General features: G+C 54.0%; 4 protein-coding genes across 4 annotated transcripts; 2 read left to right on the forward strand and 2 right to left on the reverse strand.

The window, feature by feature from the left end:
• The first annotated feature begins 582 nt into the window (after positions 1-582).
• On the forward strand, positions 583-4,509 carry BDW47DRAFT_81104 (uncharacterized protein). The gene is made up of 2 exons (XM_024819912.1): positions 583-1,049; positions 1,124-4,509. The coding sequence occupies exons 1-2, from the start codon at positions 835-837 to the stop codon at positions 4,374-4,376; spliced, it is 3,468 nt and encodes a 1,155-aa protein (XP_024674677.1). The 5' UTR covers positions 583-834; the 3' UTR covers positions 4,377-4,509.
• Positions 4,510-5,424: 915 nt separating this feature from the next.
• BDW47DRAFT_100621 (palmitoyl-protein thioesterase family protein) lies at positions 5,425-6,759 on the reverse strand. The gene has a single exon (XM_024811480.1). It carries the CDS (start codon positions 6,674-6,676, stop codon positions 5,702-5,704), a length of 975 nt encoding a protein of 324 aa, XP_024674678.1. The 5' UTR covers positions 6,677-6,759; the 3' UTR covers positions 5,425-5,701.
• A 382-nt stretch (positions 6,760-7,141) lies between these two features.
• Positions 7,142-9,272, forward strand: BDW47DRAFT_100622 (thiamine pyrophosphate-requiring enzyme). The gene is made up of 3 exons (XM_024811481.1): positions 7,142-7,523; positions 7,575-8,947; positions 8,999-9,272. Exons 1-3 carry the CDS (start codon positions 7,433-7,435, stop codon positions 9,266-9,268), a joined length of 1,734 nt encoding a protein of 577 aa, XP_024674679.1. The 5' UTR covers positions 7,142-7,432; the 3' UTR covers positions 9,269-9,272.
• Positions 9,273-9,406: 134 nt separating this feature from the next.
• BDW47DRAFT_100624 (acyl-CoA synthetase) lies at positions 9,407-11,599 on the reverse strand. The gene is made up of 5 exons (XM_024811482.1): positions 11,118-11,599; positions 10,667-11,058; positions 10,538-10,609; positions 9,804-10,472; positions 9,407-9,739 (listed from the first exon to the last, which is right to left on the reverse strand). The coding sequence occupies exons 1-5, from the start codon at positions 11,378-11,380 to the stop codon at positions 9,441-9,443; spliced, it is 1,695 nt and encodes a 564-aa protein (XP_024674680.1). The 5' UTR covers positions 11,381-11,599; the 3' UTR covers positions 9,407-9,440.
• Positions 11,600-12,068: the final 469 nt, after the last annotated feature.

The following is a 12,068-nucleotide window of genomic DNA, read 5'->3' on the forward strand; positions in this document are numbered from 1 at the left end:
AAGATGGCGGTTGAACTGAATTGTTTACCTCCAATATTTGATGAAGTGACTCGTACAGTGTGATATTGCCGCCTCAGGCCGTCCATTGCAGTCTCTACAGGATCAACTTGGATTCATCGACACTTTTCCCTTCTCTTTCTCTTCTCTTTCTCTTCTCTTTCTCTTGTTCTTTTCATCTTGTCAATCTTTACAATAGTTAAATCATAATAACCACTACCTCCCGAGGTATGATCACCTCCCCTAGCTGTCTTAGCTTGATACCCAAAACCCACTTCGACCCCCATCTAAGCCTCCTTTCAATCTGTCATTGGTTTCCTCTTCCTTTCTGACATCCTTTTCTTTTTCAGCTCTTCCACCGAGTCACCTTGGAACCCCTTTGCCTTTCCCTTCTAATTATAACCAATCCAAATCCTCTCCTTCTCTCCCATCCTTTTTCGATGGGCCAACCCCGCCCATCGTGATCGCACTGACCCTAGTCCCACCCCAGTCGCCTCCCCTGGTCCTTTTTTGTCTTCCCATTCTCAATCCAGCCAGCCTCCACGTCGACCGTTAATCCGTTGCGGTGACATCAGCCTTTCTTCTTCCTTGATGCTGCACGGAGGCTTTCCAACGTTGCTCAACAACACTTTCTCACACTTGACTTTTTCTTCCCTTCCTTTCCTTCCATTCCTTTCTCCTCTCCTTCGACTCGATTAGTGCTTTTCTTCTTTCTTTCCCCTGCCGACTACCCCCCTTGGATCGCGTTTACGCCTTTCACCTTCTCTCCCACCGCGCCTTGTATACCACGCGTTTTTGTATAGCCTCCTCGGTTCTTCTCCCCCCCCACTCGCGCCAATGGAGGGCGTTCGCCAGAAATGTCGACCCAAACATCAGGTCCTCGTCCTCAAATGCTACCCGCAATACCAGAAAGGGATCGCTCAAGTCAAACCGAACCCGAGTGAACTGTCCTACCTTCTCTACTATGTCAGCACCCGCCGCAGCAAATTGACCAAGGTCGGCGCCTTCCTGGAGAAGCGGGCCGCTCGCGACGTGTGGCGTCGTAAAATTGGGTGAGTGCGCCGCCAGTCCCGCGGTGTCGCAAGGGAATAGGGGATGGATTGCTAACCAGGCTGAAACACCATAGAAACGTGCAGGTAACGCTTCACATCCTCAGCGCGTTGATCGAAAAAGTCCCCCGCGACCTGCCGATTTACGTCCGCTCCGTCCTGACCGTCCTCGAAACCGTCATCCGATCCAATGAGGTCTCCTTGGTGGAGGATTCGATCCCAACCTTCGAGACCCTCTGCCAGCATCAGGATATGGCCGCGTTGTCCGCCGAACAAGAATTCGCCAGCCAGTACCGGGAAGTCGTGCGAACCTACGCGAGCTTCGCCGACTCTCAGCGGCTACCCCAGGCGAAGACGGCTCAAACCCCTCAAATGTCCATCCGGTGGAAGAACGTGGGCCTGCAGGCGATTCAGGGGGTGGTCAGTTCGGAGGCGGGCCTCGCGGCGGACGGCGGGGATTCGCTCAAGGTCATCCTGCCCGTAATCTTGGAGAACCTCTACAATGGCGACGATGACTTGCTCACCACCCTGGAGCACCGCTTGCATGAGGCGGAACGGCCAGACCCCATCCCGACCCACCGGCGGAGGATCAGCACGGCCACCGTGGAGACCGTGGACACCGTGGAAGGAGACCCGGCTCTGGCAGCGCGCTCCACGGCCGATGCCGATAGAAAGGCCGAGTTGGATATGAGGTTGCTGGCCCTCCGATGCTTGGAACGCATCGTGGTCACCGGGAGCAGCCGCGGCCAGATTCGGGTGACCACCAAGGTCGTGCTGGACTTCATCCTCCGGAGAGGCCAGGCGAGCAAGCAAAGCTTGTCGCTGGACGCCAAGGACAGCTGGGATACCGCGCTGATCGAGCTCGTCGCCAAATGGTGCCCCGTGCAAGTGCGATTCATCATTCTGGCCGCCGCGATGGAGTTCCTCCTGGATACGAAGCCGTCCGACAAGCCCTTGGATGCGGGGTTCACCGTCGTATTCATGATTGATTGGCTGCTCAAATCCCCCGTGAGTATGATCGGGCTGAGTGTCATTGACATCCTGCTGGGCCTCTTGCGGTACGTGTCGTCCTTGCCCGCCCTCGAAGCAGACGCCGCCAAGGGACTGGAGCAGCGCGATCGTCAAGCACTGTCAGCCCGGAAGTCGGAATCACTCGCTCTCCTCCAGCGATGCATCGGTGACCTTGCGACACACATCTACTACGGCGAGCAAGTCAGCGACATGATTCGGGCGATCCTGACCCGCATCAATCCGTCTTCGGGGGATGAGTCGGCAACGGCATCGGTTCCGATCCAGACCGACTCGGTGGGGTTGTCACCCACCCCCGTCGTGGGTGGGGAGACCGACCACATGGCGCTCCAGGGCGACGCCAAGAGCACGGCGCTGAAATCTATCAAAAGCATCCTGCTGGTGGCGAGCTCGAAGAGACCCGAATCAGCCGTCGTCGAGACGCGACAGCCGGTGGGCATCCACACGTGGCAGGGGACGCAGTGGTTGTTGCACGATCCGGAACGCGAGGTCCGTTATGCCTATGCAGATGCCTTTTTGACGTGGCTGGTGCTGGAGACCAACCAAAACGACATGAGCGTGAAGGACCGCGCTGGCAGACTCTCCAGCCCGTCGCCAAGGCGTGACCTTCCCGATATCGCCGAGCAGCCCGGCAAGCGCAGTGGGCCATCCGGAAACCACAGAGAAAAGGCACTGCAAGCGGCCCAGTCGAACTTCCTCCGTCTGTTTCATCTTACCGTGTATGATATCGCGCTGGAGTGTGCCACCGATGAAGCGGAAATCATGCTCCTTCACCTGCTTCTCACCAGTCTCGTTGACCGTCTCGGCGTGAACGCTGTCCGGTTCGGGTTCCCCATGATCCTAAGGCTCCAGGACGACATGGGCCACCTGGGCTCATCGGAAGCCCAGATCAACCTTGGAAGCTTGGTCCATGGTTATCTGTGGGCGCTGTCCGAACGGTTCCAGCTGGGAAGCTCCCAAGTGACCAATGATATCCTGAATGAGATTGGAAAGAGGCAACGGTCGTGTCTGTGGCTTCAGCAGATCCGATTGCCGGCCGAGAACCTGCACTATATCACCCAAAACCACGGCCGCGCGGCCGTCAAAGGTAGTATGGGGAACCCGGCTCTTATGACTCCGTTCCGCGAGGTCCCAGAATTGGTGTCCCGCATTGAGGAAGCATACAATGACTCCGTCCTCTCCTCGGCCCAAAGCCCACCCGGATCGCCGGGACGAAACCTCGCTGCGCCGGTTCTGCCCCATGTGTCGGCCACGGGGGCGGGGGCTCCGCCCCGCAGCAATCTTCTTCCGCTGGTCGCTAAGGAGCAGATGCAGTCGACGTGGTCCCGGGAAGCCTGTTTGGCGGCTGCCGACAGGGAGAAGACCGAAGCCATGTCGATCACTGGCTCCCGAGCGGGCACGCTGGCAGCGCGGCATCATGCGCACTTGAATGGCAATGAAGGCAGCACCTCTTCCAACCATTCCCCGGCCTCCGCACACCCCGGTGCAGCAGGCCTGCAAAGCTTCCGCCGGATGAGTGCTACTGATTCCCGGTCCACTTTCAATTCCAGCCGAGATTCTCCTGTCCATGTCACCGAATTGCGACGGGCTCTGACCATCAACAAAGACGACCAGAACCGACGATTGAGTCCCCTTCGGGGCCGACTCGCCTCCACGGGCAGCGTCCGTTCCTCCAGCAGCGAGAGCATGGTCAGCGGATATTCGCTGTCCCAAATCGATGGCGATGGCGGCTCCGTCCGGCCGCAAATCACGCGCGACGGATTGGAGATGGATGGGGACGGCGTGGAAACACCGCGGGCTTCCAAAATGCCCGCGGCCGACACCGACGGGCGTCAGTCTCAGTGGCTGCCAAACGGAGCCAAGGTCCCTCCCGTCCCGCCACTGCCCCCGTCGCTCTCCATCCCCGGCTGTTTCCCGAACGATTCAGAGCGATCCCTAAACTCGGACCGGCCGTCGACTGCCCCCGGACATAACATGTTCCTCGCAAATGGCAACGCTGGGGCCCCGGACGCGCAGTATAACCACACGCTCGACCGGCACAAGAGCCGCTCCAGTTCCGGCCTCAACGGGACGGTCAACGGCGCCAGCACTACCATCGACGGTGCCGACTTCTCCATCGTCACGTCTCTCCATCGATCTGGCGAGGACGCAGACACGGAGCAACGGCGCGAAGTCCAAAAGCTCTTGGATGGCTTTCTCTCCCCGATGACCTCCGACGCCCGTCCCAGCACTGCCAGGGTGCGACGGGGTTATAACGGTCGTCGGAGCGTCACGGGGGGGATCGGACGTCCGCCTTATTAGAAATCGACCTGAGCTGATCACTTCATTACATTAACAGCTTTTGGTTTTGTGAATATCTTTCTTGTTGATTTTCTTTTCCATTTTATTTCTTTCATATTGGCATATTATGGTCCATCTCACTGCACATATCTTCATTTCTATCCCTCCTTTCGTTCTCTTTTTTCATCTTTGGCTCTATCTTGATTCACTTTCTTTCCATTTTCCATTTTCCATTTCCACTTTCTCCACAAGAGAAAGAAAACAAAGGTCGAATTCGTCCACCGTGTCATGTCATTCTAGACTTTCTTTCCTCATCTTTTCCTATGTCATCCTCGTTCTCCGTCTTAATTCTCATTCTACCTGTGCGCCACCATCTCGACATGGCATTAGCATTGGCATTTGCATGTTCCATAAATCGTCGGAAATAGAGAGAGCCTTCATGTTTCATTCTACCGTTCAAGCTGGCTTTGAATTTTTTGATATCTTTTTCTTCTATCTCTTATCAATATGTGCATGGATCTAGTTTTCGGAGGAGCGCCCGGATAGGGAAGGGCTCGCTCGTGTCCACTGATATGTTTTATTTTTATTTTTATTTTTCATTTTTGTTATATTAAGCCTCGCGTGGATAGCGGGGTTCTTGTATAGTTGGAATATGAATTTAGGTTATCAGTATTGACTGCTTGGGGATATATACTGTTTGTATTACTAGACACTATCAGTTGGTTATACACGTCCCAGATAGTAAAAAGAAGATCCCAGTAGACTCACATCCCCATAGCATCTACTGTACCAATTATGTATATAATCTTGGTCCAGGCTCAAGCAACAAACACCATATACTCAGGGTATAGCATCCTCAAACCGGTCTGTATAGCTTAAAAATTCATTGCTCAACATGTATATATATACCTTGGCACCGAGACTATGAGGCCTGACTACTGACCGCTTATACAATAGGTGTTTGAATAGATTTATTCTTATTACAAAATTTTATTTTATCTGGTCGAAGTTTGTTTACTGTTGTTCTTTCAGTAAGATAAGGGTAGAGAGGTGTTTGGGTGCGATGAGAAGAGAAGCGTCTTTGACTTGTCTATCATACCTGCTACATACATGGGTGGGAAATATGTCATGGATATCCTCCTATATATTTCATATACTGTTTGAGGTTAGTATACGAGTGGGCAGTGGACCTCATAGTTTTCCCACTATGTGAAACAAGTCTCGTCCATATTATCGATCTAAAGATGCTATTATTGCATGCTCAGCATGTCACATGCATGCTCGGATCAAACCATTCGCCTGCGCCGGGACTGACTCCAGTTGAACTTTCGTCAATGCATAATATTCTACTCCCCCTGTTTCACCAGGACTGGCCCCTCTGCTGCCTCTACCGGCGGAAGCTCAACCTCCACGGGTCCGAAGTACTCCTGGAACACCTCGCTCAGCACCTCCTCCGACAGCTGCATGTGTCCGCCCGGAGTGGTTTTAAATTCCAGCTTCCCGGCCTTGTCCAGCTGCTTCAGACCCAGCCAGTCCTCCTTGTATAGTTGTCGGTCCTGCAACGGCGTAACCTCCCCGGAGGTGGCGTTCACTTCGCCAAACCACGCGCTCTCCTTCGGGTGGACCATGGTGTCATCCTCAAACAGATACATAGCGAACCGATTAAGCGAGGCGAGGCGTTCGCCGTAGGTAGCATTCTTGACGGCGCGCTCGTTGTTGATATCCGCCAAAAAGTTACTGTGCTCGAGGTAGGCGTCCAGCTCAGCCGGGTCGCGGAAGTACTGCGCGGGGACGAGGCGCGACTGCACGAGGTTCGACCAGCGACCGGCGCGCAGCAGCGCCTCGGCACCGCGGCAGATCCAGTCCGACCAGCCGCAGCTCTGGAACTCGGCGATGCCGTTGTGCTGGCTGCCAAAGGTGACGAGGTTGCGCACGGGCGGGAAATTGCACCGCTCGATGTAGCCGCGGAGGAACTGACCGCCTTGCGAGAAGCCCAGCGCGTTGACGGCTGGGGCGGTGCGCAGGATATTGTCCGATGCGAGCTGGTCGCATACGGAGGCGATCTGCTCCGTGACGTTGCCGAGGAAGGTCGCTTGGCGGTCGCCTGATCCGCTCGGTGCGAGGTGGATGAGGTGCACGTAGGTTCCGGGGTTGATGGTCTCGGCCAGCGAGGCGATCTCCTTCATGCCATCGCGTTGGAAGTCATCTCCAAGGCCGTGCCAGACGATCAGTGGGAGGGGAGTGAGTTCGGTTGTCTGAGGGTGGCTGGGGAGGGCGGACGCAAGAGAAAGGGAGAGAAGGATTGGGAGTTGAGGACGCATCGGTTGATCGTTATGATGAAACTGGTGGTATAATGGAACCTTGATAAGAAAATGTGCTACCTCATAAATAGGAAGCGAGGGATATGTTGAAGGGAGTCTTTCGATTCAAGGTTCATGATGAACTGTCCAGGGCGGTCGTTGTTTGTCGTTCCCAAAACGGAAGCCACGTGAGATCCGCGGCGACAACCAACCAAGAATGAAGAAGTCGATCTACTTCAGTCAAACCATCAGGATGATATACGGACAGCCTAATTTCCACAAAAACTCTAGCTGTAATGCGAAAGGAAATCGAAGGCTGCGATGGAGGCCCTAAACTGGGTGTAATACGCAATTACCATTGCGCTGAGAGAACCTACATGAGACCTGCGGGTTATTTCTCAAGACCGCTAAGCCAAAATGTTGATCAACGTCTGGTATAGGGCTTGACTTGACTGACATTCCAACACTTTTCCAGTGTTGAATGACCAGCTCCCAGTGCATTCTCTTGCCAAAATCACCAGGTGTGCTCAATAAGCAGATGCGAGTTCGCGCGTCAAGCTCCACGGCGACGACTTTCCGCGTCGAACAAGCTGTCGCAGGGCAAGGGAGCCCTCCCTTGCTTCCAGATGACGAGTGATAAGTTGGACGGTCAAGCCCCTCTGATTATCAATGTCTATCGAGCACAGGGTGGTCAACGTGCCTTGAGCCTTGGAAACCTGACCCTTGGATCGCATATTCTTGTTCTGAGGGCGCCGAATCCAGTATCTAAATTTCAAGATGTCAAAAATGCAGCAAAAAGGAAAAGTCGGAGATTTACTTGCCCACAGGTTTGAAGAACTGGGGGTCAAGGATTATTTCGTTGTTCCTGGTTTGTATCACCCTGACTGCAGATATTTGGGTGCTAACTATCTATTCTAAGGTGACTACAATCTCGACCTCTTGGACCAGCTACTCCGAAACCCTCGCCTGCGCATGGTCAACTGCTGCAATGAGCTGAACGCCGGATACGCAGCGGACGGCTACGCCCGTACCAGCGATACCAAGATCGCCGTTGTCGTGGTCACATACATGGTCGGGAGCATGTCCGTCCTGAACGCCATTGCGGGAGCCTATTCAGAAGGCCTGAAGGTGATTGTACTCTGCGGAGGTCCTGATTCTCGGAGTTACAGCCACAGGGGGAGGGTCCACCACTCGTTGGGTATCGCAGACAAGGAACAATCCCTGCGCATGTTCCGCAACGTCACCTGTGCGTCAATTCGTCTAGACAATGATAGCTGTGCCCAGGATATCGACAACGTCTTGCAGAAGTGCCGCAGCGCCTCATTGCCGGTCTATATTGAAATTCCCGTCGACATTGTCCATAAAGATCTTGTTCAGACGTCCTGCATCGCACCGCTTCCTTGCGCTGAGGTTGCACCGACTTTGGATCAGAACGTGAAAGCGATTGATCTTTTCAGGGACACATGGATGGCTGCGCAATGCCCGGTCATTCTAGTGGGAAGTGGATTGCGCAGCGTCCTGTCTGTGGAAGCTATAGACCGCCTAGTAAGTGCACTAGGATGTGCTGCGTTTTATCTGCTGGACGGGAAATCTCGAATCAGCGAGACCCATCCACAATGTGGAAAGCTTTTCTGGTCCATTGTCTCTGATTCGGGTGTGGAAGAAACAGTCAGAGCCGCTGACCTGTGGGTCACTCTGGGATGCCGCTGGAACGACCTTCACACCCTCAAGGCGATAGATTTGGAAAAAGAGCGCAGTCGCATGCTCGCTATTGACGGGAGCTCGATACAGCTTCCAGATGGGCGTGAAATCACCGATATCTGCACCAAGACATTTGTAGAGTCTCTTATCGTGTCAGACATCCCGGCCCGCTATGCGTCGGACATCACTCTGCACAGCAACATCTGCGAGCACCATCGCCGAGAAGGCACGGCGCAACAGCACAATGTACCCTTCGGCGATGAAGTGTGCCTCGATGACATCGTGGAAGCACTCACTGGCTTTGTTAGCCCAACAGATACAATCATTGCCGACGCTGGTGAGAGCTGGTTTGCGGCAAGCCGCGTCCGACTGCCCCCGCAAGCAGACTTTCAGGTCCAACTGTTGTATTCATCCACCGGATGGTCTTTGCCCGCTGCGATGGGATGCCAACTTGCTCGGCCAGGTGGCCGGGCCATCGTCGTAATTGGGGACGGCAGCTTCCAAATGACGGGCCAAGAACTCAGCACTATGATTCGTTATAGGCTCAATGCCATTGTCGTCATTGTCAATAACTCGGGTTATCAAATTGAAGTGAGCCCCTACTATAGCCTTTTGTCTACGCTAAATTTCTTACTATTGCAGGATGCAATCCACCACGGTCCATATAACCGGATTGGAGGCTGGGACTACACGGCCTTTGCAGAGGCTGTTTGGAAGGGCTCGTGCTCGAAATCCGACTCTGAACCGTACGCGATGTTTGCTACGAAAATCACTTCACAGAGGGAACTCCATGAAGCTTTTTCTCGGGCATGCGAACAGCCTCAAGCACTCGCATTGCTGGAGTGTTGTGTTGATCCGGCCAAAGCCAGCGCGGTGGTTCAACGCTTTGGAGCGACGCTTGTTCGCAACTAAGACCGTACATAGTTAGTAGAGCCCGGTTATTCTTATTGTAATCAAGATTTGAGACCGAAAATTGCAGTAAATGGTGTTTGAAGATCACATATATAATTTGAATATTCTACTCTACTGCGGATCTACCACGGTATAATCGCCAGTAAACTTCAATGACTCTGATGACCGAACCTTAAAGCCTCTCTAGCATTCGAAGTTCCTTGCGGATGACCTTGCCACTGACGGTCTTTGGTAAAAACCCGAGGTCCACAAACTCGATCTTCTGGGGACAGTACTGCGCCGCTTTGCGGTGTAGACAATGCTCGCGAATATCCTGCTTCAATCGCACCGTGGATGTTGAATCTCCAGGGTGATCGTGTAGCACAATAAAAGCCTTTACTATGGAGCCTCGTTGCTCGTCTGGCGCTGCCACGACGGCAGACTCCCGGATCGCTGGGTGCGCCTGAAGGACGGACTCGACTTCAGCTGGGCCTGGTTTATATCATCAGTCGTTTAAATCTCATCGACTACGGTGGATGCATCAGTGAATCCTTACCAATACGATGTCCGGCCGAGATGATCACATCATCTCCGCGTCCTTTGTACCAAAAATATCCCTCTTCATCGCAGTGCGCCCGGTCGCCCGTCAGATACCACGACTGGCCCTCTTTATCCGTGACCGTCGGTCTGACCACTGAGCCGTCATCATGGATATAGCCTTCGAAGATACCCCGGAACAAGCCGGTCCCATCGTCCGACACCCGGACAGCAATGTCGCCTTCTTCGAACGGATGGGCGACCTGCCGCTCGTCATTCAGCACACACAGGGGCACCCCCGGTAGAGGCTTGCCCATCGATCCCAATCTCGGGGGAACCAAGGGGTAGTTCCCGCAAAGGATCGACGTCTCGGTCTGCCCGAAGCCGTCCCAGATCATCAGCCCATCCGTCATCTCATACCACTCCAGTACGATGTGCGCGCCGAGGTGCTCTCCCGCACTGGTGCAGTGCTCGAGCGCCTTCGGGGGCTTTTCGGCAAACAGCTTCTTGCTCGCGTCTGTTACCAGATGGCGGAAGATAGTAGGCGCTGCGCAAAATGTCGTTATGGGCTGCTGATGTAGTAGATTGATGGTTCTTTCTGGCTCGAAGGCCGACCCGTGGGCGTCTAGGAATATGGTCCCGCCTTGACTCCATGCCCCAAAGAAGGCCCACATGGATTTGGCCCATCCTATATCCCCGTTGGCGTTAGATATTTGTGGTTTCTTTGAGAAGTGTAGGTGTGGGCTTTCTTACCCTGGTCGGACAAATTCCATAGCATTTGGCCTGGACGTAGGTCCAGCCAATGCTCCCCAGTAATTATGTGACCTTGTATCGCTTTCAGCTACAAGGATTTCTCGAATCGCGTAGATTGATTGTACTTACCATATGGGTATGAAACTTGGTTATGCTTGACTAGCTTCGCCTGGCCCGTTGTCCCAGACGTAAAATACAGCAAACAGACATCACCAGACTCAGTCTTAAAGTCCGCAACATTCACTTGTTGGGGGTTAATGCCAGCAAGAAACGAGCGATAGACGTTGACTCCAGGCGCGGCAGGAGGTGCCGATTGCCCGATCTGGACGATCTGTCGCACTGCATCATGGGTCTCTCGACACTTTCGCGCTGCAACAAACCTCCTCACTTGTTCGGCGTCCCCGACAAACACCGACGCCCGTGCCTTTTGCGCCCGCAGCGCAATTTCCGACGATACAAGCGCTGACGAACAGAGACAGATCGCCACACCCCCTAGAATCGCGCCACAGACAACTTCGTACCTGCGAGTGCGTGAGTTCGGGAGGTCGAGCCCGTCTCGTTCGGCGAGGGTTTCCCTTACCAGTCCGGGGTTTTCGAGGACACCAGTAGGAGGACTTCTCCCTTCTGGATTCCCAGACGTCGCAGGCCCACCGCGACCTGGCGCGCTCTTTGGGAGAAATGGCTGAAGTGGAAGGAATCCGTGTCGCCGGGCTCCCGGGCGCCGGGCGGATTCCACACCATCGCGACGGGGTCATCGCCCTTCTGACTCCAATAGTCCACAACATTTTTGGTGAAGTTGAACCGGTCGGGGTTGTACTCGGGGCGGCGTGAGGCCATCGTCATGACGAGTTCGAGTCAGGGTATGGGCATCCGGATTTTTTGGGGTTGGTGTCTCAACTCGAGTTTACTCTCGGACCGTTTGCGATGATGTATCAACTCGCTTCGGTCGACATTTGTGTTTTCATCCTTTCATGCGCTCGCTTTCACCGCTCCTTTCCAGACTCCCTTTCTGATCGGATACCGTGGAGACGGAGATGCAAGGGATGAAGCTACGCAGCCAACAGTCCAACAGATCATCCAGCTGACGTGGTTGGGACATGAAACCGTAAGGCAAGGCCATCGTGCATGAAGCTGGAAAACTATGACACAACGGCGTTGATTGGTCGAACAATTAAAGAAAAGGGAAAAAACGGTCGGCTTCTGTTGGATCCAATGAGCTTACAAATTGGTCCCTTAGCTTCGCGCGATGAAGTTCAGGGGTCCAGAATGCCCGCTAGTATGGAAGACTACTGGAAAGAAGAGCCACGACGATCACTAGTTGGAAGGAGAAAAGCCAAAGATTGGACGGGCGACCACTCCACGATGATGCTATCTGCATACCAAGTGCAGCCTGCATCCACTATTTATCCCTTAGAAGAAAAGCACTTGCTCCATCGAGCCAAATGGCAAATTTTGAAGAACCGGACGATCCACCACGCTCTGTTTTCCTCCACAGTCCACCCCGAGGGAGTTGATATCGGCTGGTATGCGG

Source organism: Aspergillus candidus (genome assembly GCF_002847045.1).
Source record: "Aspergillus candidus strain CBS 102.13 unplaced genomic scaffold BDW47scaffold_7, whole genome shotgun sequence".
NCBI lineage: Eukaryota > Fungi > Ascomycota > Eurotiomycetes > Eurotiales > Aspergillaceae > Aspergillus > Aspergillus candidus.

What these genes read in the sequence shown, in the direction of transcription:
- BDW47DRAFT_100624 (XM_024811482.1), bottom strand. Translation starts at nt 11,380, where the DNA reads ATGACGATGGCCTCACGCCGCCCCGAGTACAACCCCGACCGGTTCAAC. An exon ending in TCCTCGAAAACCCCGGACTG is followed by an intron (nt 11,059 to 11,117) that starts GTAAGGGAAACC and finishes ACGCACTCGCAG; the next exon opens with GTACGAAGTTGTCTGTGGCG. An exon ending in CCAAGTTTCATACCCATATG is followed by an intron (nt 10,610 to 10,666) that starts GTAAGTACAATC and finishes AAGCGATACAAG; the next exon opens with GTCACATAATTACTGGGGAG.
- BDW47DRAFT_81104 (XM_024819912.1), top strand. Translation starts at nt 835, where the DNA reads ATGGAGGGCGTTCGCCAGAAATGTCGACCCAAACATCAGGTCCTCGTC. An exon ending in GTGTGGCGTCGTAAAATTGG is followed by an intron (nt 1,050 to 1,123) that starts GTGAGTGCGCCG and finishes GAAACACCATAG; the next exon opens with AAACGTGCAGGTAACGCTTC.
- BDW47DRAFT_100621 (XM_024811480.1), bottom strand. Translation starts at nt 6,676, where the DNA reads ATGCGTCCTCAACTCCCAATCCTTCTCTCCCTTTCTCTTGCGTCCGCC.
- BDW47DRAFT_100622 (XM_024811481.1), top strand. Translation starts at nt 7,433, where the DNA reads ATGTCAAAAATGCAGCAAAAAGGAAAAGTCGGAGATTTACTTGCCCAC. An exon ending in GGATTATTTCGTTGTTCCTG is followed by an intron (nt 7,524 to 7,574) that starts GTTTGTATCACC and finishes ATCTATTCTAAG; the next exon opens with GTGACTACAATCTCGACCTC. An exon ending in ACTCGGGTTATCAAATTGAA is followed by an intron (nt 8,948 to 8,998) that starts GTGAGCCCCTAC and finishes TTACTATTGCAG; the next exon opens with GATGCAATCCACCACGGTCC.